At 32.0% G+C, this 25,926-nt stretch overlaps 1 protein-coding gene across 1 annotated transcript in view; it reads left to right on the top strand.

Annotated features, from left to right (window-relative positions):
• GABRG3 (gamma-aminobutyric acid type A receptor subunit gamma3) overlaps window positions 1-25,926 on the top strand; it is a 942,413-nt gene that overhangs the window by 43,066 nt on the left and 873,421 nt on the right. The window contains exon 3 of the mRNA XM_074300313.1: window positions 3,742-3,809. Coding sequence (XP_074156414.1) covers window positions 3,742-3,809 — 68 coding nt within the window. The remainder of the gene's footprint in view (window positions 1-3,741; window positions 3,810-25,926) is intronic.

Below are 25,926 nucleotides of genomic sequence, written 5' to 3'. Positions count from 1 at the left end.
AATCTGTACAGAAAATCAGTCAATTAAGATGCTCATTTGTGAACAATCAGTTATTTAGCAAAATTGTAGTGTGCTTATTGAAATAATTGCTAATACAGCTATTGGGTCCTTTTATTTCTGTAATAATAATCACTTTAACAGAGAAAGAGATTAAGGGGAACTGTTTGTCCCCTTTTCTGTGGAGAAAATTCTGTGATGGACATTTGCCTCTTATTCACTGTCAACTGCTAAGAGTTCTTTGTATCAGAAAATAATGTTTAAATCCTTCATTTCAGATGGCAATCAGCTGTTCTTATTTAAACTCTCTATGTCAAAAAATCTAAAACCTGGCTTACACCTAAGAAAATTTTCCACTATCTTGTTATCAATGAAACACAAGATCTACAGGATTTCTTTAAGACTTCATGAATGACATCTGTATATTCATCTGAAGGAACAATCTCTTTTGAATTTCCTGTTCTCTTTAAGTAGATTTTTAAAATGTGGGAAATGAATTTTCTGTCTTCAAAGTTATAGATAAAAGACTTTCTAGGATTGATTTTTACTATTTTGAATAGTAATATTTTCATTTATTTTATCCTATTTGAATTTTGGGATATATTAATTGCAAATATGTGAGCTAGGTTTTTTTTTTCTTTGAGGTGTTTAGCTAAGAAATATTGCAAGTTACATATTGTTTGTGAATAATCATAATTTACCAATTGAATTAGTAGTGTATACAATTTGCTTTCAGAATTTGCAGTGAAAATTTGTCCATCCATGAGTATTTTACTTTAACATTTGTGGGGCATTATGACTATTGAAGACCATCCTTGAATAACAAAAGTGCCCCAAAGCACTGGAGATAACCCAAAAAGCAATTGCAGAGATGTTTATTGGGCACAAATAGAGTGCCACAAAATAGAAACAAGAAATATGAAGAAATGGTATAAAGATGTCCTCAAAGAAATATATGATAGGAAAATTGATGGCCAAGTCATGTGACAAAGGCAAAAGATGATCACTGGGCACTCCATTAGCATCCTCCAAATAATAATTGAAGAAAAATATCCAGAATGTTGTATGGATCTAATAACATGAAATTATGGAAGGGCATGGGCAAGAATAGCATAAGATGGACAGCTATAGACAGATTGCAATCTATATCATTGGAGAAATTAGTCTCATCACTGAGTTCACAAATCCATTTGACTATTTGAAGAGAGCATTGAAAGGTGGGTAACTGAGATTATGAGAATACTGTAAACCTCTGGTCTCTAAAGTAAGAGTCCTCTACTTGGAAGTTTCTGACATGACTCCAATGAGTAACAGGCAGAGAATAAGAAGTCGTATTTGGCCAGGGATGTACTAGTAAATATTTAATATCTAGCCGTCTGAGGGGAATGTGGTAGAGAATCTATGCTCAAGACACACTTTTAAATGTGCATTATTAAAATTTACCTCATCATTTTAATTCTAGATAAGCAACAAAATAACATAAGCCCTATTTATTGGATTTGTTGATTTTTAAGGTATAAATTTTTCACACTGAAAATTTAACAATTGATTCTCCTGAGTAGGTATGAACAAGCTCCAGAACCCTTCTTCATTTGAGCCTTTGTGATAGCCAAGCCTGTGTTTGTCTCCAATGGAAACAACCTAACCCTGCATAAATTGTAGCCCAACGTTATTCCATTTCATATTTCACTCCAAAGCAAAAAAGTTCTCAATTTCTCACTTTAGCAATAATTTTGGAAAAATATATTAACTGATAAACTTTTTTTAATAAGAGGTGTGATCAACAATCCTTATCCATTATTGTTGACTGTATCATATGAAGATTATGAGGGATGTTTAGACTGGAGAAGAAAAACTTGTTTGTGTTGATGGTGGTGGAAGCTTGATTACTGTTTTTAAATATTTGAAGAGTTGGGATTATTCTTTTTCTAGAAGGAGAGGGAAAAAAAAAGGAATAAGCTTTGTTATAAACCAAAGCTTTTTAAACTGTATTGCAAATCCTTTGTGGGTTTGCACAACTGAATATGGGTTTACAAAAAAAATTTGGCAAAGTAAAAGGTATCAAATGTTTCAACAAGATTTAATTCTTTATGTAAAAATAAACAAACTTGTCCATTTCATTAGTATGCACATTTGATTTCATCTTTGGTAAATGGTAAAATTATATGTATGCCAAATAATTGTTTTAAAATAAATTCCCTTATACTTTATTGTCAGTAAATTTATATACTTATATACTCAGGGTTGCATAAAATTTTCTCAGTTGAAAAGGGGTCACAAATGAAAAAAATTAGAGACATCTCAATAGGGACCATACTTTGAGCCATGAAGTGTACTAAGACTTTGTAAATATTATCTCATTTAATTCTCACAAAAAACTCTGTGAGGTAAAATGCTGTTAATATCTCTATTTTACGATTGTGGAAAGTGAGATTAAATAACTTTCTCAGGGTCATAGCTAGTAAGTGTCTGAGGCTGCATTTGAATTTAGGGCTTTCTGCTTCCAGGCTAAATGATGTATCTACTATATTACCTAGATGCTCCTGGAGAACAGAATTAGTCAGCTACAAAGGACAAACAGGGACAAAGTGATGGGGGAGGGAGAATGGAGGGGAGATTTCAGTTTGATGGCAATTTAAAGCTTCCTAATGATTAGACTTGCTCCCTAAGTAAAATATTTTACCTTGGGAAAGAGTTAGTTCTCTATCATTGGAGGCCTTTAAATGGTACATAGAAAACAGGATGTCAGGAATATTGTAAGGAAGAAAGGAAGGGTATTGATTCAGGTACAGATAAAATAACCTTTGAGACACTTTCTAACTCACTCTGTTATTTCTACATAATTTGGCTAATTGGTATGGAAATATATTTTTAAAACCTCCTTTTAGTTTCTTTAGAATATTAAAAAAAACAATCTTTTCCCTTAAAGTCCTTCCCATTTTGTAAGAGAAAATATTGGAAAGAGAGATTATAGCACCTGACCAAAGAATAAAAGACTTCCTTAGGAAAATGAATTAAGACTGGCACCAGACATTTTAGTGAAGAATAACTTTTGTTTACATCATTGTCTTCTAACCTTGACATGCTTTGATTTTTGACCCATCTAATGGCCAGTCTTCCTAATTACTTGCCAAAGTGAATTGATTAAGAGAGACATCACTCACCCTCTACATTGAGAAAAAAATTAAGATAACATTGAAATGGAAAGGGTGTCCTCTTAGGACTTTAGGTCCTAAATAGTCCAGAAGGAATGTGATTTGGGTGCCCACTGCATTTTATGATACATATGAAAGTTAGCAGAAAAATTTTGTGTGGACAGAGAGTCATGGAAAAGGGGACCATTCCAGTTTGGACATCTCTTTCACCAAACTGGAAATATGGCATACAATATTTTTTTTCCAGAAGATAAAATCTTAATACTATTTTTTTTTCCTTCAGCACTGACATAAACTAAATTTCTTCATATTCTTTATTCCTGAAATAGTTTGTGACCAGATATTACCTAGTTTCACTCAATTTGTGTTATTGAAATACAAGTGCTACTTATTTCTCCAAGTAGACCCTTAAAATTGTATCATATAATATATGAATTGTGATTGCAATCTTGTTCCTATTGAATACACCCTATTTCATGGTTACACTTGACATTGAAAGGGGCTTTGGCAAGTGTTATTGGAAAATTTGGCTGATTATATCTCTATTCTACACAGTAAGCTAAATGTTGCATTTTTTTTGTTTCCACAGTCAAACCAACAGTTATTGATGTTGACATTTATGTTAACAGCATTGGACCTGTATCATCAATAAATATGGTAAGTGTCATATTAATAAAATTTTTTTAAATTTTCTTACTGGCTTCTGTTGGTGACATTCCTTGATTTTTCAAAATGTGATAAATGTCTTGATAATAAGGGGAAAATGATGCTTTTACTAGTGTTGATGTTGTTTAGAGTCTTATCCTACTACTATGAAAATTCCTGTCTCTTTCTTGAAATATACATATGTGGAAAAAGTATCATTTGATAGTTACAATATTAGGCTGAATTTTAAAAATAATAGAATGTTGTGATAGTAAAGTTAATGATGAAAAGGGTTTTATGCATGTCTGAAAACTTGGCCTTACTGTTGAATGGGTAAATAAGTAATATGATTAAAAGAGATTTTCTTCCACACTGTATCTGTATATTGTTCTATTAAATAGTAACATGGGATGATTACTAATTCCTATGGTATTTGTTATATTTGATTTTTTTTTAATTTCTTGATATAGCACTTTATTGATTCAGCGTAGCTTTCTAGTAAGTTATGATCTGGAGGGACATCTTATTTTTCCCAGTAGTGAGCCAGCTTTCAGTCTGTCTCTGTTATAGTAGTGGAAGGAATTATGTGATAGCTTATAATAGACTATACTCATAGACCTATAAAATACAAGATCTAACAATTGATTTAGATTGGTAATGATCGGGTTGTCATAAATTAAAATCATTTGTGCTTTACCCTCTTTTGCTCTTAAGGGATTGTGTATTTATGGGAATTTAATGTGAATTTTGATTTATCATTTGAGGTATGAATTGTGTATTGGTATCTCCTTGGATATGGTTACAGATAATATTCTGCTGAAATAGTAACTTGTATTTGCATACCCAGTTGATGACCTGGACTCATGTGAACTCTGTATTTTTCTGTTCACTAATGAGTTTTCTAAGAAATATAGGGAATATGAGAAATGGAAATTGGCAACATGTTGACTTTTATGTGTATTTGCAATTCCATTCAACTGTAATGAGGGGGAATTTAAATTTATTATCTGAGCAGAGTATGTATCATTTCTTCAGGAAAACTCTTGTAAGTAAAGTTTTTTTTCTTCCATCCAGATTCCCATTGATATATATTTATACTGTAATAACAAATGTGACCCTGTAGCTAAAATTCTCTAACCAGCGTATATCATAATTAGAAAAGGAGTATTCTTCTCTTCGTATAATAGCAGGCATTTTCTTTAAAAAAAAAAAAAAAAAAAAGCGAAGCAAAACAAAAACTTATATGTAAATATTTATTTACTTGCAGAATTTAAAGGAAAATATATTGAAATATTTTGTAAAGTGATTATTTCCTAATTTATTTGTTGATTAATTAAATAATTTAATATCCTTGCCTTAGGAAACGATGAGGCCCCCCACCCGTTTAGAAAGCATTAGCAAGAATGTTTTTTACAAAGGAAAGATTGTCCTATAGACTTCTTATTCCTAAGTGAAATATTATGATTCTAGTTCTTATTTGGAAATATCATTATCTGAAAAAATATAAGTAACTTTTTTAAAAAGTTTTTTTTTAATCTAGTGAAACCTTAACTCAACAAATTCTAACTGATTTGAATCATGAATAATAGTTTCCCCCACTGATTACATTTTTAGGATAAAATAATTATTGATGGTATTATAATAAGAAATTGTCCAAATGAAAATATACTCTCAAGATTTTCTTTATGTCAATATAAAATTATTTCAATTTCTTATACACCATAGATTTTTACCTATAATGCTTTATAATGATAATTGATTCCTAGAGCATTGATCTTGAAGTACTACAAATTCTTGAAGCATCAAATTAATTGATCTTTCTTGGTATCAAAAATGTATATATTAAGAACATGCTACATGTTAAGGACTAGGGTCTAAGAATGGGGCCCAAATTTAAAAAAACAATGTCTGCCCTCAAAGAATGTGCCTTCTGTTGGAAATACAGCTAAACTAAATGTATTAGCTTGATGTTTCCATTGATCAATTTCAAATTATAAGGTGCTGGAAATAATTCATGTGAATAACATAGAATAGAAATGTTTATTGAGGAATGCATGTGATAAGGTGCATCTTTTAGATATTGCATCTCTTAGCCATGAAGTAAATGGCAACTCCATTTCTTAGTCTATCAACTCCCAAGTCTTTTTGATATATTACCGGTCTTGATAACCAAAGATATGTGACTTCAAATAGGATATTGTTTTTATCAATGAGTCAATGGAATATGCCCCTGCTACTTAGTGAGTTTGCATTATTAAAGATGGATAAGAAAGAAGAATCACAAATTCATATTGGGAAAGGACCTTAGATTACTGGAGCTAGTGGGTGATATGTGGCTCATCTTGCCCATGATCATACATATAGTAAGTGGCAAATATTGAATTTGTATCCTGGATCTCTGTCATTGAACCTAACACCTTTTCTGTGCCAAACTGAATATCTGGCTCTTTGTAGGGAATGTAAGGTAGGGATACTTCTAAAGTTTGGAATAGGAGGCAGTGTGTTATACTGAAAAGAGCACATAATTTGGCGTACATGGTTTCATATCATGATATTGCCATTTACCATATCTGTGAGCTAGGAAAAGTTATTGAATATCTTTTAGTCTCAGTTTTATCTTTATGGAATGATGATGTTGGACTAGAGGACCTCTGAGGTTTCTTCCAATATTAAGTTTTATAATTTTGTTAGCATATGATTTATAATTTGGGTTTTTATTTCTCATACCTCATCTGTCATTAGTAAATCACTAAGACTTTTATCAATAAAAAATTAATTCTTTAAGTCCTAGAGTTTCCAAGGGTGCTAGTTTTGACTCAATGTTTCCATTGCAAGAAAATTTTTATAAAGAAATGTTCATTTTCCATGAATCCAATGCTATGTCATTCATCTGCATGTGATCTGTACATGCATATAAATATATTGCCATGCATACTTTGATTTTCAAGTTTTCTGTTTTATCGATGTCCATCCAAATGTATTTCAATAGTATTTGTATAAGTTGGCTATGTAAAATAGTTCAAAGATCTGTCCCAATACTGTGAACATGGAACATGCTAAGTGAATATCCATCGATTAATTGAGCTTTATGTTTTCTTTTTTTCCTACTTAGCAATTTGAGTGGCTAAGTGTATATTGACTATGCCATAGAGAGGTCAATTGTTTCTGGTCAAGGTATATCATAGTAATTTCTAGAACTGGCTTCAATGTTTATTTGTCCCTTTGTGAGTGTCCAGGACTACTTATGAAACATTTCAGTAACTAAGATCATTTCATTTTTCCTGTTTTGGTTCAATGAATACTGGTTAATTTGGAGTCATAGGACATGGGTTAACATCTTACTTTTTATTCTTAAGACATATGACTGGACAAATCATTTAGTCTCTCTGGTTATGTTTTTACATCTATAAAGTGAGAAGAATTGGGTTATATGATATCTTTGGTCTCTTCTAACTTTGCATCTGGAAATCTTTGACCCTATTTTTTGAGGTTCACATAGTATTCAAACAACATTTCTCAGAAAGGCAGGTAGAATGGAGTTGGGTTAAGTTGAATAGGGAAACATTTAATCTTCATTTCCCATTTGAAGATGAATTGCAGTATTTCTGCTTTAGAAAAAAGAGGTGTCGATAAACATTCTGACAGCTTTCATGCCAAAAATAAAAAGGGAAGCAATGTAAGCTCTGCAAAAGGGCATATCTTAAATGTAAAACTATGGAATTTTAAACGTATGCCATATGTCATCTTTTTCTTTGTTTCTCTAGTGTTTCTGGGAAAACCTACTGAAAACTACTTCCCACTATTTTATTATGATATGCATAAAGTTTTTTTTAGCATGTAAGGTGAAGCATCCATATATATTATGAAAATATATGATTCTTCCCATTTATTGAAGGACCTTGAAATACCTATAACAACAATAATAGATGTTTTTCCTTTGTTAGCAAAAATCATGCATACTCATTTTCTTACATTTTAATATCTTTTTTTCTTTTGATTTTTTCTCTGGAACTTCTTTATTTATTCTATTTAAAGGAATTTTAAATGTCTTTTTATATTCACTATATATCTGACTCCTTACTTAGAAAGTGAGATAAGATCTGTGATATCAATGGTATAACTATTCTTGCTGATGATATTGATTGCCACCCTCATATATTTCCATGCTTTTTATCCTATTAGTCTTATCCAAATCTTTCTCTGCATCTTAGTGAATCCATCCAACACTTAATACTTCTCCAAGTCATCTTATATCTCATTGGTACCATTAGCATTTGGATTCTCTGTTATCTATTGTTCCTGCTGTGTGACTAGCTGACTTCCCTTTCTGATTATAGATGTCCTTATTCTTACATTTTATACAATTTTAGCATAAAAATAATCAATGCTGATATACTGATATCTACTTACATATACTATATGTCTTCTCATTGTTCTTTTACTTAGTTATAATCTTTTAGCCTTTGGAATCTATGCTATCTCATCATGCTTCATAGCTGCAAAGGATTATTTGGAGAATATTGACATAAAAGAGATAAGTTATCATAGCCACCAACATTTGTATCATCAACATATCATATAATTTTCTAAATAAGAGTCAGCCTGACTGGCTCCTAAGCGCCAATTCTAAATCATTATCCATCTGGAAGGTCTGCTTATGAATGCACTGACTCAATTCACTGCACCACCAGCTACATATCATAGTCTAGGCAATATAGATTTTCCTCTATATTTTTGGAGGAACTTAGCATAGAATATATTTCATAACTCTATAATGTCTATTAAACAAAACATTTTAGCTGAAAAGGGTGGCCAAATTTCCACAGGGATTTTGTCTTTATATGTGAACATTACTATATTCAGGTATTGAAAGGATTTCAAATCATATAGATACTGATATCTATATAATATATATATATATATATAATATAAGAATGTGAATTCTTACTTTAACTGTATACAGAAGTCTAATTATAATAATATGACATAAACTATTATTACTTAAAAAGAATGATGATTCAGGTAAGGAAGCTGAGATGGAATGGTCAAACAAGTAATAGAAAACTAGCAAAAAGTAGAGCCATGAAGTCCTAGAGAGAAGAGATTATCAAGAAAGGGGTGAATAATAATGCAAAAGCTTCAGACATGTCATGAAGGATGAGGGCTGCGGACAGGTCATTGGATTTGTATATTAAGAGATCACTGGTAACTTGGGAGAGAAGAGTTTTAGTTAAATTTTGAGGTCACATTGTAGAGAATTGTGAACAGAATGAGAAAAAAGGAAGTGGAGGCACTCGTGAGATAGCTTTTTAAAAGAGTGTGGCCACAAAAGAGAAGAGAGGCAAAAGGTGATAACTAGCAGGGATGGATAGATCAAATTAGAATTTATTTTAGGATGGTAGAGACATGAGAATGATTTTAGCCAATGGAGAAGCAATCAATAGATTTTAGGAAATTGAAGATAAGTGTGAGAATGGAAATGGTAGAGGCTACTGGAAATGAATAAATTTAGTAACTGTGATGTTAAAGTATTTGAGTGAAATATCAGTAGGTATGTTGCAGTTCTACAGTGTGAAATTTTGTGAAGAAGGACTATGAGTCAAGTGCTAAACTCATTGAAGAAAGAAGGGGAGTATCTTGAATGGCAGTAGACAACACACAGAACAATGATCAGATTATTGATTGGGTGGAATATATAGAGTCAATCTCAGGAGTTATTGAATGGTGATGGAAGAGTGACAGTTCAGAAGTAGAAACTGGGTATGAGAAGGATTCCAACTCTTTTACTCCAACTTGCTAGTCAGGAGGATTGAGGGGAAAATGCAGTCAGTGTTGGAAAGAGTGATGGGAGAGGTGGTATCTGGGAAGGAACCAGGTCTCAGTGAGACACAGAAGATGAAACAGTTTGAAAAGTAAAAGATTTATGATAAAAGATTATTTGTTTCAGAAAAACAGTAAAAGGAGTGGGTAGAAGATTGTTTTATGCTTTTCTAGATACATAGGTATTGTTCCCTCTTTAACCCATTCCTAATGATAGTAGAATTTGAGAACTACCAGATCTCTTCTCCCATCTAATGCTTCTCTGTCCATTCATTTTCTCATACCTCTTATGTAAAATAATTTTTTTTATCTTCTCCTACATGATTTTGTTTTTTAAAATCACATCATACTCAGCTCTGCTTCAATCTTTCTTTTGAACTGCCCAGTTACTAATGACAATCTTAGCTATATAGTTTACATTTCCTAGTATAAAAAGTAAATAGCTTATCCTTATTGAGTCTTCTGTAATTAGTATTTGATATTAACCTTATATTTCTCTTAGATCTTGTATATCAAATTTTCTAATTAGTTTAGTTCATTTTGCAACAAAATTCTGAAAGTCTGACAATTCATTGAATGTTTATTTATCTATTTGTCCAGGACTATGCTTAACTTTGCTAGGTATGGTATCTTTGTCTTCAATTGCAATTTTTTTTGCTCTTGATATATAGTGTTTCAAGATAGGCAGTCTTTTAATGTAGCCTTTTTAGGTCTTGTGTGATTCTAATTGTGGCTCCACCATATGTGAATTGTTTTCCTTTTCTTATTGCTCACACTACTTTCTCCATGACCTGGGCATTTTGAAATTTGTCTATAAAACTCCTGTAGATTTTCTTTGTAGGATCTCTTTCAAGTAGTTATTGGTGGATTTTTTCTATTTCTACTTTTCTTTTCTTCTTGTTCTAACACTTCAGGATAATTTTTTTAAAAATTATTTTTGTATTATTTTATCAAGATTATTTTTATATTTTGGCTTTCAAGAAGTCTGATTACTCTTTAATTTTCTTTTCTTGATTTGTTCTCCAGATCAGTTATTTTCTTATGTTTCACATTTTCTTCTATTTTTTTCATTCTTCATACTTTAATTTATTTTTTCTTAGTTTCTTATAACTTCACTGTCTTCTCTTTGACTGATTCTTATTTTCAAAGAGTCATTTTGTTCTTTTAGATGGATCTTCTGTTCTAGTTGATTATCTTTCTTTTTATGATCTTGTTTTTCTTGAATTGTTTTTATATTTAAAATTTCCCCATCAATCTCTCTTTTTTGATTTCTAAAGCCTTTTAAAACTTGTTCTATGAATTCTTTTTGGACAGGTGAGCATTTGACACTACTCTTTAGGATAGAATTGGCTTTTTTTGCTATATATTCTCCTTTTCCTATTGTTGAATTCTTTCTCCTTTGCCTGCTCATTTTATGTGTGTATATGTATATATATATATATATATATATATATATATATATATATATATATATATATATGATATATATATATGTATATATGTATATATGTATGTGTGTCTGTGTGTGTCTGTGTATACACGTACATACTCATATAATAGTATGATCACCTCTGATACTGATGTGGGGGAGTGAATATTCCTCTGGCTTTAGGGTCCTCCTTTAGTTCTCTCCTCTGGTCTGGTATCAGAATCAAGAATTCTATCTCTTGTAAGAGCCCACAGCCAGCAACTTCCATGCCCTATTGCTTTTGTAACTCACTTGGTCTGTGCTGCTTCCTTCTTACCCAGGGCTATGTATCAGAAGCACAGATGGGCCTGGTGTCTCTCACCAGGAAAAGTTCCCTCAGGTGGCAGACTCCTCATATGGGAGGTGAAAAGTTCTGTGACAGGATCTGAGACTACCTCACAACCTGGTAACCCCAGTGCTCACCACTTGTTGTTTCAGCAATGCTGGTTTAAAATTATTTACACTTCATTCAAGTCACTTCCATTCTGATATTTTTCTTTGAATCATCTCTAGTTGTCCCATCCACTGTTCTGACTGAGCTCTAATTTATTTTTATCACTGTAATTTCATTTTGAAGTCCTATTTTGTCTAGTTTCTGGGGAAATCTGGACAGTTTGAAATTTTCTGACCTACTCTGCCATTTTCCCAGAATCCTTATTCTGGTTTCTGGTTTTTCACATGACTTCCCATATAGTTGGCTTTCCAGGCATTTCAAATTTTGAACATTCTCTAATTCCTATTGAAAGAGACTTTCTTGTTATTCTCACAACTTGGCATTCAATCAAAGGCTTATGTGCTTTTGCATGAGAGGAGTGTTCCATCTTTGGAATACAACCCATTCTTACTTCTCTGTTTTAGAATCTTTAGATTCAATTCAGGGAAACATATATAGTGTGAGATCTTTCCCAAGTCCTTTAGTTGTGAATGTTCCCTTCTTCTTCAAAGTATTTTGAATGAACATATGTGATTACATGTCATATCCTTTGTAAGCTCCTTGAAGACAAAGACTATTTGGTTTTGGGTTGTTTTTGTCTTTGTTTCTCCAATGTTTTGCATGGATTAATATAACATTTGCAAAGTATTGTATATAGTCTTATTTGAGCCCTGAGAAGTATGCAATGTTATATTTATTCTACTTTGTAAAGTTAAGAGAAATTAAATAATGACAATAGTTATGTCATCTGTAAATGTTCCCAGATGGGATTTGAACTCTAGTATTATTGCAAGCCTAGACTTATTTTAAATCACATTGTCTTTTAAAAGTAATATGGCAGAAAATGAAATCAAATACTTTTTATAAGCAAACTTTTGTTTGGAAATAAGAGAACTATTAACTCAAGCTTCTAGGGTACTCTTTAGTGAGTGGAAGAAATCTGTTGATAGTCATTCTAGAAGCTTTGAGAAACTGGCTTCTTTGACATTCAACTTAAGGCAATTTTTTTAAAGCAGTTGCTAGAAAGTGAACTTTTCTCTTCTATGACAGATTAAATTTATTATTGTAAAGACACTTAAGTGTGCATATTGCTTTCCTCTTCACACAGCCCACTTGACTACATCTTATTATTACTTATATGGAGTATATGCTGTGTGTGTGTGTGTAGATGTATATGTGTGTGTATTGTATGTGTGTGCGTGTGCATGTGCGTGTGTGTTTGTGAGAGAGAGAGAGAGAGAGAGAGAGAGAGAGAGAGAGAGAGAGAGAGAGAGAACGAACAGAAATGTGAGAGAAAGGAGAGGCAGAGACAGAGAGAATGAACTCTAATAGTATTATTATCTTTATGTTCTCTATTTTATAAATGTGAAAAATACTATAAGTTGAGCCTGATTTTTAAATATTAGGAATATGTATATACACATGAAATAGGGGGCATGTGCCTGATGGAGAACATAATGTTAACTTTTTATAAAAAAATTACCACAATAGCATTTTCAGAGGAATCATAGAAATACCACAGCAGTCAGTAAGTTAGCATTTATTAAGTATTAACTATGTGTTAGGCAGTGCTAAACACGGGAATAAAAAGAAAATAAGCAAAATCAAACTATCTTACCCTGAAAGTATTTAGACTCTAATGGAGAGGATATCATGTAAGTAGCACTGCACAAACAAACTATGTACAGGATATATTGGGAGTGGACTTAGAAAGAAGGCAAAAACATTGAAGGGAACCTGGAAAGCCTTCTTTCAGAGGATGAAATTTCAGCTGGGATTTGACAGTGGAAGAAGCCAAGAAGGAGAAATGAAGAGGGAGAGAATTTCAGGCTTAGGGAAAAGCTAATTAAAATTATAGAATTGGGAAATAGAATATCTTCTCTGAGGAATGAGATAGGGCAATGTCTTGGGATGTTACTAGTAGGTAATAAGAAGTAAGGTGTAAGAAACTGGAAAGGTAGGAAGGAGCCAGATTGTGAAGGGAATGTAAGGAACAAAAAGATGATTTTATGTTAGACCTGGGGACTTTAGGGAGCATTTGGAGTTTATTGAATACAGTCAAGCTTGCACTTTGGAAAGTTCAACTTGTCAGGGGTGTGGAGAGTAGATTGGAATGGGAAGGCAGAGAGATCAACCAGAAGGGCAGTAGGCAAGACATGGGGTCACAAGGGCCTTTGTCAAGATGGAGGAATTGTCAGAGGAGACAAGGAACACCGTGATATAATAAATAAGGTATTGGATTTGAAGTAAGGAAGTTCTGAGTTTAAATTATATATCTGACATTTTAAAATTGTGGGACCATATAAACAATCAAAGAATCAAAGTTCCAAAATTATCAGGAACCATATAAAGCCATATGGTTCAATCTTTTTATTGTACAAATGAGAAAATTCTGTCAATGGTAGATTAGTTTTCTGATGACTGATAAGTCAATTAAATATTCCCAATTTTCATTTCATCATATGTAATATAATCCTATAATTTAGGATTTAGTCTCTATTACACAGGATTGCTATGAACCTTCAAAGAATAACATATAAAAAAATTTGCCCATTTCATATCACTTTATAAATATTAGTCATTATTATTTAATCAGTAAGTTACTTACTATCAGTATAATAGAATGAGCTTAGATTTGGTTTCTGAAAATTTGAATTAGAATCCTTATTATATTTATAATTAATTGAATTTATAATTAGTGGTCTGTCATTTAATTTCTCAGAACATTTGGGATAGTAAAATTAAGTAAGCTATGCACTATGGACGATGGTATTTTGTTATCTGTAAAGTGAGGTCATAAATTGGAGTTATTGTTATTATTTTAAAACTTTTCATCATATAATATAAAGCTATCAAAATATACATATACACACACACACACACACATATATATATATATATATATATATGTGTGTGTGTATATACACATACACATTTAGGGATTTAGGGGAAGAGAGGAGAGAGAGAGAGAGAGAGAGAGAGAGAGAGAGAGAGAGAGAGAGAGAGAGAGAGAGAGAGAGAGAGAGAGAGATTGGATGTATAGAGTCAGAGAAACAGAGGAAGACTGAGACAGAGACAGACAGAAATAGAAATAGAATGGGGGGGAGAGGAGAACAGTCAAAAGAGACAGCTAAGTAATTTATGAGATAAAATTGTATTTAAGAAGACATCCTATGATAACAAAAATATAAAGACTGGTATAATAGAAAAAGAAGTGGATTTACAGTCAAATAACTAGATTCGGATCCTAGTTTTGAAAAGTCATTTAATATTTTCTAGGCTTCAGTTTCCTCTTCTATAAAATAGAGAGGCTGACTTGAGACTTCCAAGCATCTTTCTAATGCTAAATCAATGATCATTTTTAAAAAATCAATAAACACTAATTAAACACCTATTATATTTCAGTCACTGTATCCAATAAGAGCTAGGGATATAGTCCTTAACTACAAGGATCTTTTGCATTTTATGAAATTGTAACAATAAGAAAATACCTAATAGCAACAAGATAATTTTTGGATCTATTTTAAAAGCTTGAGAATTAAGGAAAATATAATGGAAAGAGTGCATGTAAGGTGAGATTTAAGGAAACTAGAAGAGTTGAGGAGAGAGTGCATTTCAATCATGGTTTGTATCTGTGAAATAACATGAAGATTGTTTGAGAAACAATGCCAGTTTGGCTGAGTTGTATAACAGAGTCAGTTAGGTTAAAATCCATATTTAAGAGAGGTTTAAAATGTTAGAGGAATTTGATTTTGATCCTGTTGGTCAAAGCTTCTTAAACTTTGGTAATTGAATGTGGGTTTTACAAAATCATGGTTTGTTATCAGTAAATGCTTGATTTGAATACCTGTTTTATATAGCTATATACACAGTATTATGTAAAAATTTCTTGGGTGAAAAGACATCATGAGTGGAAAAATTGTAAGAAACCCTGCTTTAGATTATAGGGAATCATTGGAGTTTATTAACAAAGGGTATGTCATGATCATATCTGGGCTTTTCCAATATTACTTTGGCTGATGTGTAGAGGATAGACTAGAGCAGGGAAGTTCTGAGGCAGAAAGAACAATCAATATGGTGTTACTAAGTTTGTCTTGACTATTATTAAATACAATATAGGAATAGTCTAGGTCGGAGTTATAAGGTCCTTCTGAACTAGGATGCATTTCACAGTCATGAATTGAAAGAAGCAGATGTGAGAGATGTGGAGGAAATCTAAACAAAACTTAGCAATGTATTGGCTTTTTGGAGTGAGGTTGAATCAGGAAGAAAGGATGGATCTAAGATGGGTGACTGAATTATTGACATGTTTTACTGCAACAAATCAAAAAGTGAAAGGGCGTCATTGGGTTCATGGAATTTGTCAAGAATTCTTTGGGAGAGATTTTCAAACTACTTTTGCAAATAGTTTTGGGGAAACAGGGCCACCTGAAAACTCTTGAGAAATTGGTCTACAAAGTTTTAATTTATCAATTTTATACTGCTAGTCTTCTGTATTTGAAAGAGAAATGATTTTGCAATTCTATTTCTTGAGACCCAAAAGATACATCTTGTAGTCTATTGTTACATAAATTATACCTGTCCTTTATATTCATGAATTTCTTTTTTACCTGGTGTGGCTATCCCTTTGTCCCTTACCATATTGTTGCTTAATAATATTTTTAAAAAGCAAAACCCACCCCTCAAAACCTAGTCATGAAATGCAGCCAAAATGCTACTCTTGATTGACTTCTTACCAAAAAAGAAAAATTGGCTGGTAATGTGAAAATAATAAAACCTGGTGGGGGGGGGAATGGGCATGTCATATTCATGATAAAAAAAATAAAAGCCTGCTTTAAAAAACAGATATTGCTGAAGGAAAAAGAAGGCTCTATAAAAATTATTACTACAGATCATAAATAATTTCAAAGGTCCTTCTACCATCTTAAGTGAATAATTTTACTACCAGTAGAAAGGCCCAACACTCTACCCAACAACTGTGAGAGCTCAAAGGAACCAGCAAACTGCTCTATAGGGATCTATGTATCCCTGTTTCATGTGTAGAAACATCCCTTTTGTGCATAGTAACATTCCTGTAGTTAGTCTAAAGGTGAGGAGTGTATGTATCTATATGTGCACACATGAGTATGTTTGTGTGTGATGATTCATTATCTAATTAGAAACATGACTTCTGCTATTCTCATAATTAGGATATAGCAAGCTTTTATTTTCTCTGTTGAATTTCAAAGGAGTTAATTGCGCTCGCATGCTTTAATTGTATATCATTTTAAAACTACATGCCATTCTTATAACCAGACCTTTTTTTCTATCTTGATAATCTTCTTATATTTTATTTTCCTCAAAACATTTTTTTGATACAGTGACACTGACCTCCTTGTTCTTTTTCACCCTAGACACTTTATTTCCCATTTCTGTTATTTTTACTGGCTTTCCCCGAAGCCTGGGGAAATGCTTTTTATTTGCTCCTGGCTTCATTCAAGTCTCAGCTAAAATTACATTTTTAAAAGCCTTTCCTGGTCCTGCCCAATCTTAGTGACTTCTGAAATTGCCAACAATTTGTTCTGTAAATTTTTGACTGATACACAATTATCTTCACAATGCCTCCCATATTAGATTGTAAGATCTTTGAGAGTCAGGACCATTTTTGTTTTTTTATCCATAGTACTTAGAAGAGTACTTGGAATATGGTAGCTGCTTGATAAATGTTTTTTTTAACTTGAATAAAAAGAGCTTTAATATTTTTTTTTGCAGACTGATCATTGCCCCTCCCAGACCAAGGCCATTTAAAACCTTTTAGTCTGTAGGCAAGCTTCCCCCAAAGAGGAGTTTGCAAATATTCATATCATAGGCCAATTGTTAGTTTTCCTCCCACTGCTACAGGGAAGTAATAGCACTAACCACTCACTGAATTTAATTATGGCTATTAAAATATTTGAAGTAATCACTAGCTCCTTATTGTAGTTGTTGGCATACATGGTGAAGGACTCACTTAGATTATTCATTCTTATCTGTTCTGAGAAATACATTGAACCTACTACTATCATTACCTTATTGCCCTTTCTTTATCTACCCCCCCAGATTTGTATATATTCTATGCCACTTTATTCATATTTCCTGGAATATTATTTGGGATTTTATATTAAAAGTTGTTAATTTTTTAAATATCAGGTACCCCATGGATCCCTTCTTAGAATTATATAGTTTAAATAAATGCAAAAAAAAATGAAATCAATTATGTAAAATTACAATTATCAAATTGTTTAAAGAAATACATTCATGAGTCCTAACTGAAAAAAAAAAATCCCTGCTTTGAATGTATATCACATAATTTGTAGTCACATAAGATAAAAGAAATAAGATAAAAAATTTCATAACTTTGTCCTCTTTATACTGTTCTTCAGATTTCAATTCTGCTTATCCTAGCTCAGATAATGGGACTTTATTTCCTTATCTTTGTAAGAGCCAGGATTCTATCCCACTTTCCAAGTATATTTCAATCTTCCCCACTACATTGTAATTCTTACTTTGATGTGTTATTTCTTTATTTTGAACATAATAAGCTCTAAAAATTAGGGAATGTCTTACAGACTTTTGTTTGCCTGGCATTCAATATTATCTCTGTCAGAAAGTAATTACTTAATAAATGTATCATATCATATCACATCATAGCATAGCATAGCATAGCATAGCATAGCATATCTACCTATGTATCTATCTATCTATTTCTGTCCATCCATCCTCTATTAATTTTAAGTTTGCTCCATTATTCTCTATTTTCAATATTTTCTTCTTGTATGCTTGGCCAGAGACTTATATCCAGCTGTGCCCTGAAAGGAATTAGAGGACCTTAAACTAAGAATTTATAAATATAAGCCTTTAAGCACGGATGAATTACACCCAAGATTACTGATTGTGAAAAAAGGCAGCTATGATTGCAAAACCACTGTGAGTAATCTTTCACCAATTATGGAGAATGGCAAGTGATTGGAAACAGTCAAATGTTGTCCTATTTTTAAAGGGAAAAATGGTACATTCCAAAAACTGCATAGTATTCGTAGTCACTGGGGAATAATACTTGGGCCAGTTTTATAAAGGATAACTACACAGATGATGTGTTAGCATTTTTTAAAACTGCAGTGATCATTAGGGACCAATGTGGATTTGCTAAGTGCCAAACTAATCTTAATTCCTTTTCTTCATTGGCCAATTTGATTGATAGTATACTGAGGGATATTATAGACATACCTTTATTTCAGTATGATTGTTTGGCAAGGTCTTCAATGATATCCTCATGAACAAAATGAGATGAATTTATAACTGAATTTATAATAGCCTTTTTTTTCCTCACATAATATAAATGTATTTCCTCACATAATATAAATGTATGTATTTTTTCCTCACGTAATATAAATGTATTGAATTCCATCCCAAGAGGGATCTATAATGCATTAGTGGTTTAATTTTTGCATCTGTATTAATATTATTAATAATAGCAATAATTGGGGCAGCTAGATGGCATAGTGCTAGAATACTAACCTTTAGAGTCAGGAGGACCTGAGTTCAAATTTGGTCTCAGACACACTTACTACTAATTGTGTGATCCTGAAAAAGTCACTAAACCGCAATTGCCTCATCCCCCAAAAATGATAGCAATAATTATTTATATAGTGTTTTATGGCTTGCAAAGCACTTTTACAAATATTATATTTCATCCTCCTGAGAACTCTGAAAATTATGAGTTTTACTCATTTCTATTTGCAGATGAGGTAACTGAGAAAGATTGAGTGACTATCCTAGTGTCATATATTTATCTACTAAATTTGTGATATGGGATTTGAATTTACATCTTGCTACCCAGGCTTCTATAATCTATTCATTCTACCTACCTAACTACAGCACTTTTAAACTTTTTTTAATCAATAACAAACAAAATCATCAAAAAATCTATTTCTCATATTGCTTAAAGTTAGAAGCAATAAAGAAATAGAAAATGTAAGTAAAACCATTTGGATTAAGATTCAAATTGATTCTGGTGTTGAATAATAGACCTACATAAAAAATATAAAGGTTTAAAGCAGGGGTTCTCAAACTACCACCCGCGGGCCAGATGCGGCCTGCTGAGGATGTTTATTCTGCCTGCCAGGTTATGGCAAATGGGCTGAGAGGCGGAGACAGAGCGTGAGTTTTTGTTTTTACTATGGTCCAGCCCTCCCACAGTCTGAGGGACAGTGAACTGGACTCCTATTTAAAAAGTTTGAGGATCACTGGTTTAAAGGAATAAGTATAAGGAACTGCATTTCAATTTTAAAAAGTTACACAACTATAGCACAAATGGGACATAACCAGAAAGAAGTTCGTTTTAATTTAGTTGGCAGAAAACAAAGTAATTAAGGTCTTCTTGAAAACAGCTTCTTAAATAGCTGTTTAAAATATAGACTTAAATTGTATCATATATGCAATATGTAAAAAATCCATGAATTGAAATGAAATTACAATCATGTGGAAATTTTAATATTGGTTAGTAGTTTTCATTAAAAATAGATCACTTAGCTTTCTCAACTGATAGTTTGATGATTTTTTTTATTATAAGTTTTGTATAGCACTTCAACATCAATACTGTATGAGGATGTATTCTGATGGAAGTGGATATCTTCAACATAAAGAAGATCCAACTCACTTTCAGTTGATCAATGATGGACAGAAACAACTAAACCCAAAGAAGGAACACTGGGAATTGAATGTAAACTGTTAACACTATTGTCTATCTACCCAGGTTACTTATACTTTCAGAATCCAATACTTAATGTGCAACAAGAAAATTGGATTTACATACATATATTGTGTCTAGGTTATACTATAACACATGTAAAATGTATGGGATTGCCTGTCATCTAGGGGAGGGAGTAGAGGGAAGGAGGGGAAAATTTGGAAAAATGAATACAAGGGATAATGTTATAAAAAAAAATTACTCATGCATATATACTGTCAAAAATTATAATTATAAAAATTAATTAAAAAAATAAAAAAAATAAAATTTGTATAGGCATTCTATGTGTCTTTTAGATTGTAAATATATGGATTATATAAGTATGAAACAGTGGTTTTAGAAGTTCATATGTATCTGTGATACACATTTTAAAAATACTAATTGTTAGGTATGCTAAAAGTATATCCCAGAATAAGTCAGTCAAGTATTTTGAAAGCAACATTTGGATTAGCTTTTTAAAATGATGATATTTATCCACACCAGGAACAAAAAATGACATTAGTTGGTTTTCTGTGCTTCTAGATTTTAACTAGACAGGAAAAACTAGATCTTGAATATGCTATCATCAGTGTTTTCAAAAAAAGATATCTTGCAATTTCAAAGAATGTTAGAGAAAATAATGAATTATATAAAAAGATCAAATAAAAGAAAATAACAAAAGTGATGGCAGCGATGGATAAAAATAAATGTAACATTTAATTGAGAAATGCAAATATAACCCACAGCTACCATTTTATAATGTATAATTGAACATATATTTGTACATATATGTATATTTTATATATATAGTTAATGTATACAAACTATCATTATCTATCCTCTTTCTTTCTCTTTCACTCTCTCTTTCTCTCTGTTATCCATTTATTTGTGTTCTCCTTTTTAAAGAGGCTTCACTTCTACTCTGTATATTGTACTAAGTGGTGGCTTTTATTAGAATCAATATAATGTTCTAAAAATGTTGTCTTGGGGAAAAACAACAAAGAACCAAAAAATTTATCTCCATATATGTATATAACCAAAAGAAGAGAAAGGAAAGAAAAATGAGAAAGAAAAAAGCAACAAGCAAACAACAAAAAAGGTGAAAATGGTATGCCGTGATCCACATTCAGTCTCTATATTCTTCTCTCTGGATTTGGATGGTTCTTTCCATCACAACTCTGTTGAAATTGCTTTGAATCACCTCATTGTTGAAAAGAGCCAAGTCCATCACAGTTGGTCATCACATAATCTTGCTGTTGCTGTGAAAAAATGTTTTCTTGATTTTACTCCTCTCACTTAGCTTTAATTCAGGTAAGTCTTTCCAGGTAAAGCAGAGTTTCTTAAAACCTTGTGTGTGTGTGTGTGTGTGTGTGTGTGTGTGTGTGTGTGTGTGTGTGTGTTGGATCATCTCAATATAATGCTTTTGAATGCATAAAATGCATAGAAATATGAAAGAAGAGAGATCAATTATATTGAGATAGTTACTAAATTTTTTTAATATTTTAAGAATGTCTCTTTTGTAATTTATTTTTGGTTCAAAAGTATTACAATAGTCATGTGAAACTCATTCATTTTCTTTTTTACCTGATACGCTCAGTTACACTGGGATATCTAAATGGACCCTTTTTTTCTCCAGATGACAATTAATTATCTTTCTACCTTTAGTTTTCTGTCCCTGTTCACTCACATGTGGGCCAAAATTTTACCCTTTTCTTTATCTTCTTTTTTCTGTAAAGAATCAAGTACCCCCAATAATGTATTATTTTGGATGAATAAAATTATGTCCAGGCAACAATCAATTTAGGAACCTCTGGCCTAGAGCACAAACTATAAATCTGTTGAAGTTGCAAAAAAAAAAAAAAAAAAAAAAAATTCTTGCTAGAGTTTGAAATACTTATCTTCTCCATAAGAGGACAACAATATTTGAACAAAAGGGACCCTTGAGCTCCATTTTCACCATCAGCACATTGCTGTCCAATGTACCAAAAAGAAATATTCATAGAATTACTAATAAAACAAGAAAATACTGATGTAGCAGCTTCCACAATCCAAATATCACCTCTCTTTGTCCTGCCTGGTTGTGATACTTCCTTCATTATAGACTGAACAAATAATACTTTAAGCAAATATTTTAAATCTCTGAAGAAACATTGAATATATTCAGTGCTTATAAAATGAAGAATAGAGAAAGAATTTATATTTAACCCTTATAGCTTAACATAATTTCATTGTTACCTACAAGATATTTCTAACCTTTAACTTTTTTTTTTTTTAAATCCGTTTGAAAGTATAATTCTTGGAATTCTCGTTTATGCTTAAAAACAAAACAAAACAAACAAACAAACAAACAAAAAAACCAAACCAAAACAACAACAATAAAAAAACTCCTTTTGTATCTATGGCATGGTCAGCTTCCTCCAGTATTTTTATGTATGCTCTATTTCCTCTTCAATCTTTTATTCACACTTCAGTGTTATAGAAGAAAGTCAATGCTTTATACTATTTTTGCCCTCTAATATATTGATAGAAAGTTCTTTGAACTCCTGTTTCAAAGTCACTGCATGCTCATTTTTCATCGCTGTTGGATGTGTGAGGTGCATTTTTTAAGCACTCTGAAAATAGGCACATACTTTTAAAATATGATCCCAGTCTTGGAATGGAAACTAGTATTCATTACATTTTTTGTTTTTCAAGCTTCTTCCTTTAAAGCTGTAATATAATCAGATACATTTCCAGCTCCAAAAGACCATTAAAATAATTAGATATTTTAAGGCAAAACTATATACAAATTACATTGTAATGATGGCTGTACTTTCTTTTTTTTTTTTTTTTATAATTTGTTGAAATATCCATCTTTTATATTTTTTCTTGATATTCAAAGACTGAAAAGAATAACATAACTTCTACAGTAGGACCATATGGTGCCAATTGTTTGCCCAACAGCTTATTATTTAATTTTCTCACTCTCATTATTCTTGCCTGTAATGATATAAATGCATTCACATATAAACCTACTGAATCCAATATGAAAAAAATAAACAAAAAAAAATCAACTAAATAAAAAATAAGTAGCTCCATGGTGATTTGTATAGATTTACAACACTTTTCCACAGCTGTAGAGAGCTGAAACTCCAAAAAGGTATGCTTGAATCAGACAACCAAGCAATTAAGGCTAATTACCTATTCAATGTGAGACAATGATTTTATTAGCATATGTTTGGATAAATGGCTTTTCTCACCATTGGTGCTTGCTAAATATTTGGTGTTAAGATAATCAAAGGCAAGGATTGGAGAGTAGAAAGAGAGGGGCCAGAGAAGCACTTGGCAGCAGGATGAGGAGGAGAGAAGTTGGTGACACCAGACTCCAGAATCCAGGATTCTGTTTGCCTATCTCTTTCACTTCTCCCCCTGAAGATCAAGGACTTTAATTTATCCTCACTCTGGCTGATCCTGAGGCCTTCCATGGAGATAACCCATATATTACACACAGCCTTTGTTGTTGTTGTTTGTCTTTCATTTTTGAAGAGGACTATGACATCAGGAAAGTGATACCACCAACATGCAAGTCATTTGGATTTAAGTGAAGGAGGGCTGTGTAAGGTCACCTGCCTCATGTTCCCCTCAAAAATCATCTGGGTTCAATGGCAAGATCTAGATCAAGAAAACTGGAGATGGCTCTGGATGTCATAGAAGATCTTGGTCTTTTTAAGTTAAATTCTTCAACAGGTCTCAGTTTGGCTGAGGTCACAGCACCCATTCAGTGATTAAGGGTAGGTATCAATTGAGTAAAGAATCTTCTTTTGCCTAGTCCAAAAAAAGAGAGAAGCTTTCAGAGGCATAATCTATTTAGAATTTTCTGTCTTTTCTTCAGTTCAAGTCTTTTTAATATACTGTTTCTTGCAGATTCACCTTGTACACGATCTTGTACCTAACAATTTTCCTTTCTTTTATGTATAGGAATTATTTATTTAAAATATACAGAAGAGAGGACTAATTACTTTTTTTTCCTACAAGGATATCTCTTTGGTACAGTAGTTAAATTGTTAGATTTGTACTCAAGGTGATTTAAGTTCAAATTTTTAAACACTTCCTAGATATATGACCCTATGCAAGTAACTTAAGTTCTTTCAGCTTCAGTGTTCCTATCTGTGAAATGGAAGTAATTGTAGTATCTCCCTTATAGAGTTATTGGGAAGATCAAATGAAATAGCATATACAATAATTTTCAAAACTTAAAAATCTTATATAATGATGATGATGATGATGATGATGATGATAACTAGCAATTTAAGGTTGCAAAATGTTTTAGAATTTTGCTATTTTGTGCTCTAAATAACTATTGATTAGACAAATTCAAATTAAAAACAACTCTGAGGGACTACTTCACAGCTCAGCTAAGATGTCAGGAAAAGATAATTATAAATGTTGGAGGTGACGCGGGAAAACTGTGACACTAATATATTGACACTACTAGGTCTGTATCTCAAGGAAATCATAAGAGAGGGAAAAGGACCCACATCTGCAAAAATTGTTTGTAGCAGCTCTTTTTGTGGTAGCAAAGATTTAGAAAATAAGTGGATGCCAATCAATTGGGGAATGGCTGAATAAGTTGTGGTGTATGAAAACAGTGGAATGTTATGTTCTATAAAAATGATGAAGCAGCTGATTTTAGAAAGGACTGGAAAGATTTACATGAACTAATGCTGAGCGAAACAAGCAGAACCAGGAATACGTGGTCCATAGTAATAGCAAGAATGTGTGATGATCACCTATGAAAAACTTGGTTCTTCTTAGCGGTTCAGTGATCCAAGGCAATTGCAAAACACTCTGGATGGAAAACATCATCGATAGTCAGGAAAAAAAAAAAAACAAAAACAAAAAAAAAAAACTATGGTGATTGTAAATCAACACATACTATTTTCAATTCTCTCTTTGTTGTTTTTTTTTCCCTTCCATGGTTTTCCCCCTTTTGTTCTGATTTTTCTCTCCCAACATGATTTACAAAGAAATGTGTATTATAAAATTAATATGTGTGTATAATGAGAAAAAATAATAAAAATGTTATTTTGTTCTAATAACAATTGAGTGATTAGGTACTGATATAATCTTTATTTTACAAATGAGGACATAGAAGCAGACAAAAATTAAATGACTCACTCTGGTTGTCACCATTAACAAGTATCTGAGACCTCACTTGGACTCAGGTTTTCCTTAATTCACAGTCAACAATTGACCTGTTGCTCTACCAAGCTATATAAATGCTAGCTATGATCATTAAGATTACTGTCCTTATCTCTTAATAATTTGGCTTAATTGAGTTAACAAGATGTAGACTTTGCTTCAATCTCAGAGGATAAAACAAATAAAATATAAATTTATCCTTTGAGCAAATCTTAGCTCTAAAAGCCCATGTAAATAGTCTCCAAATTCCAGCATGATCTATCAGGATTTAGAAAAAGAAATTGAAAATGAATCAGGTATCAGTAACAATAAAAGTAAGAATGGCAATGATTAGCTATGAAAAACTTGGTTCTTCTCAGTGGTTCGTTGATCCAAGATAATAACCAAGTTTATATAGAAAATGCCACCTGCATCCAGACAAAGAACTATGGAAATTGAATGTAAATCAACATATGCTTTGTTCATTTTTTTTCTGTTTTTT

The sequence above is a fragment of the Sminthopsis crassicaudata genome, chromosome 3 (genome assembly GCF_048593235.1).
Source record: "Sminthopsis crassicaudata isolate SCR6 chromosome 3, ASM4859323v1, whole genome shotgun sequence".
Lineage (NCBI taxonomy): Eukaryota > Metazoa > Chordata > Mammalia > Dasyuromorphia > Dasyuridae > Sminthopsis > Sminthopsis crassicaudata.
This window is presented reverse-complemented; position numbering and strand designations above follow the sequence as displayed.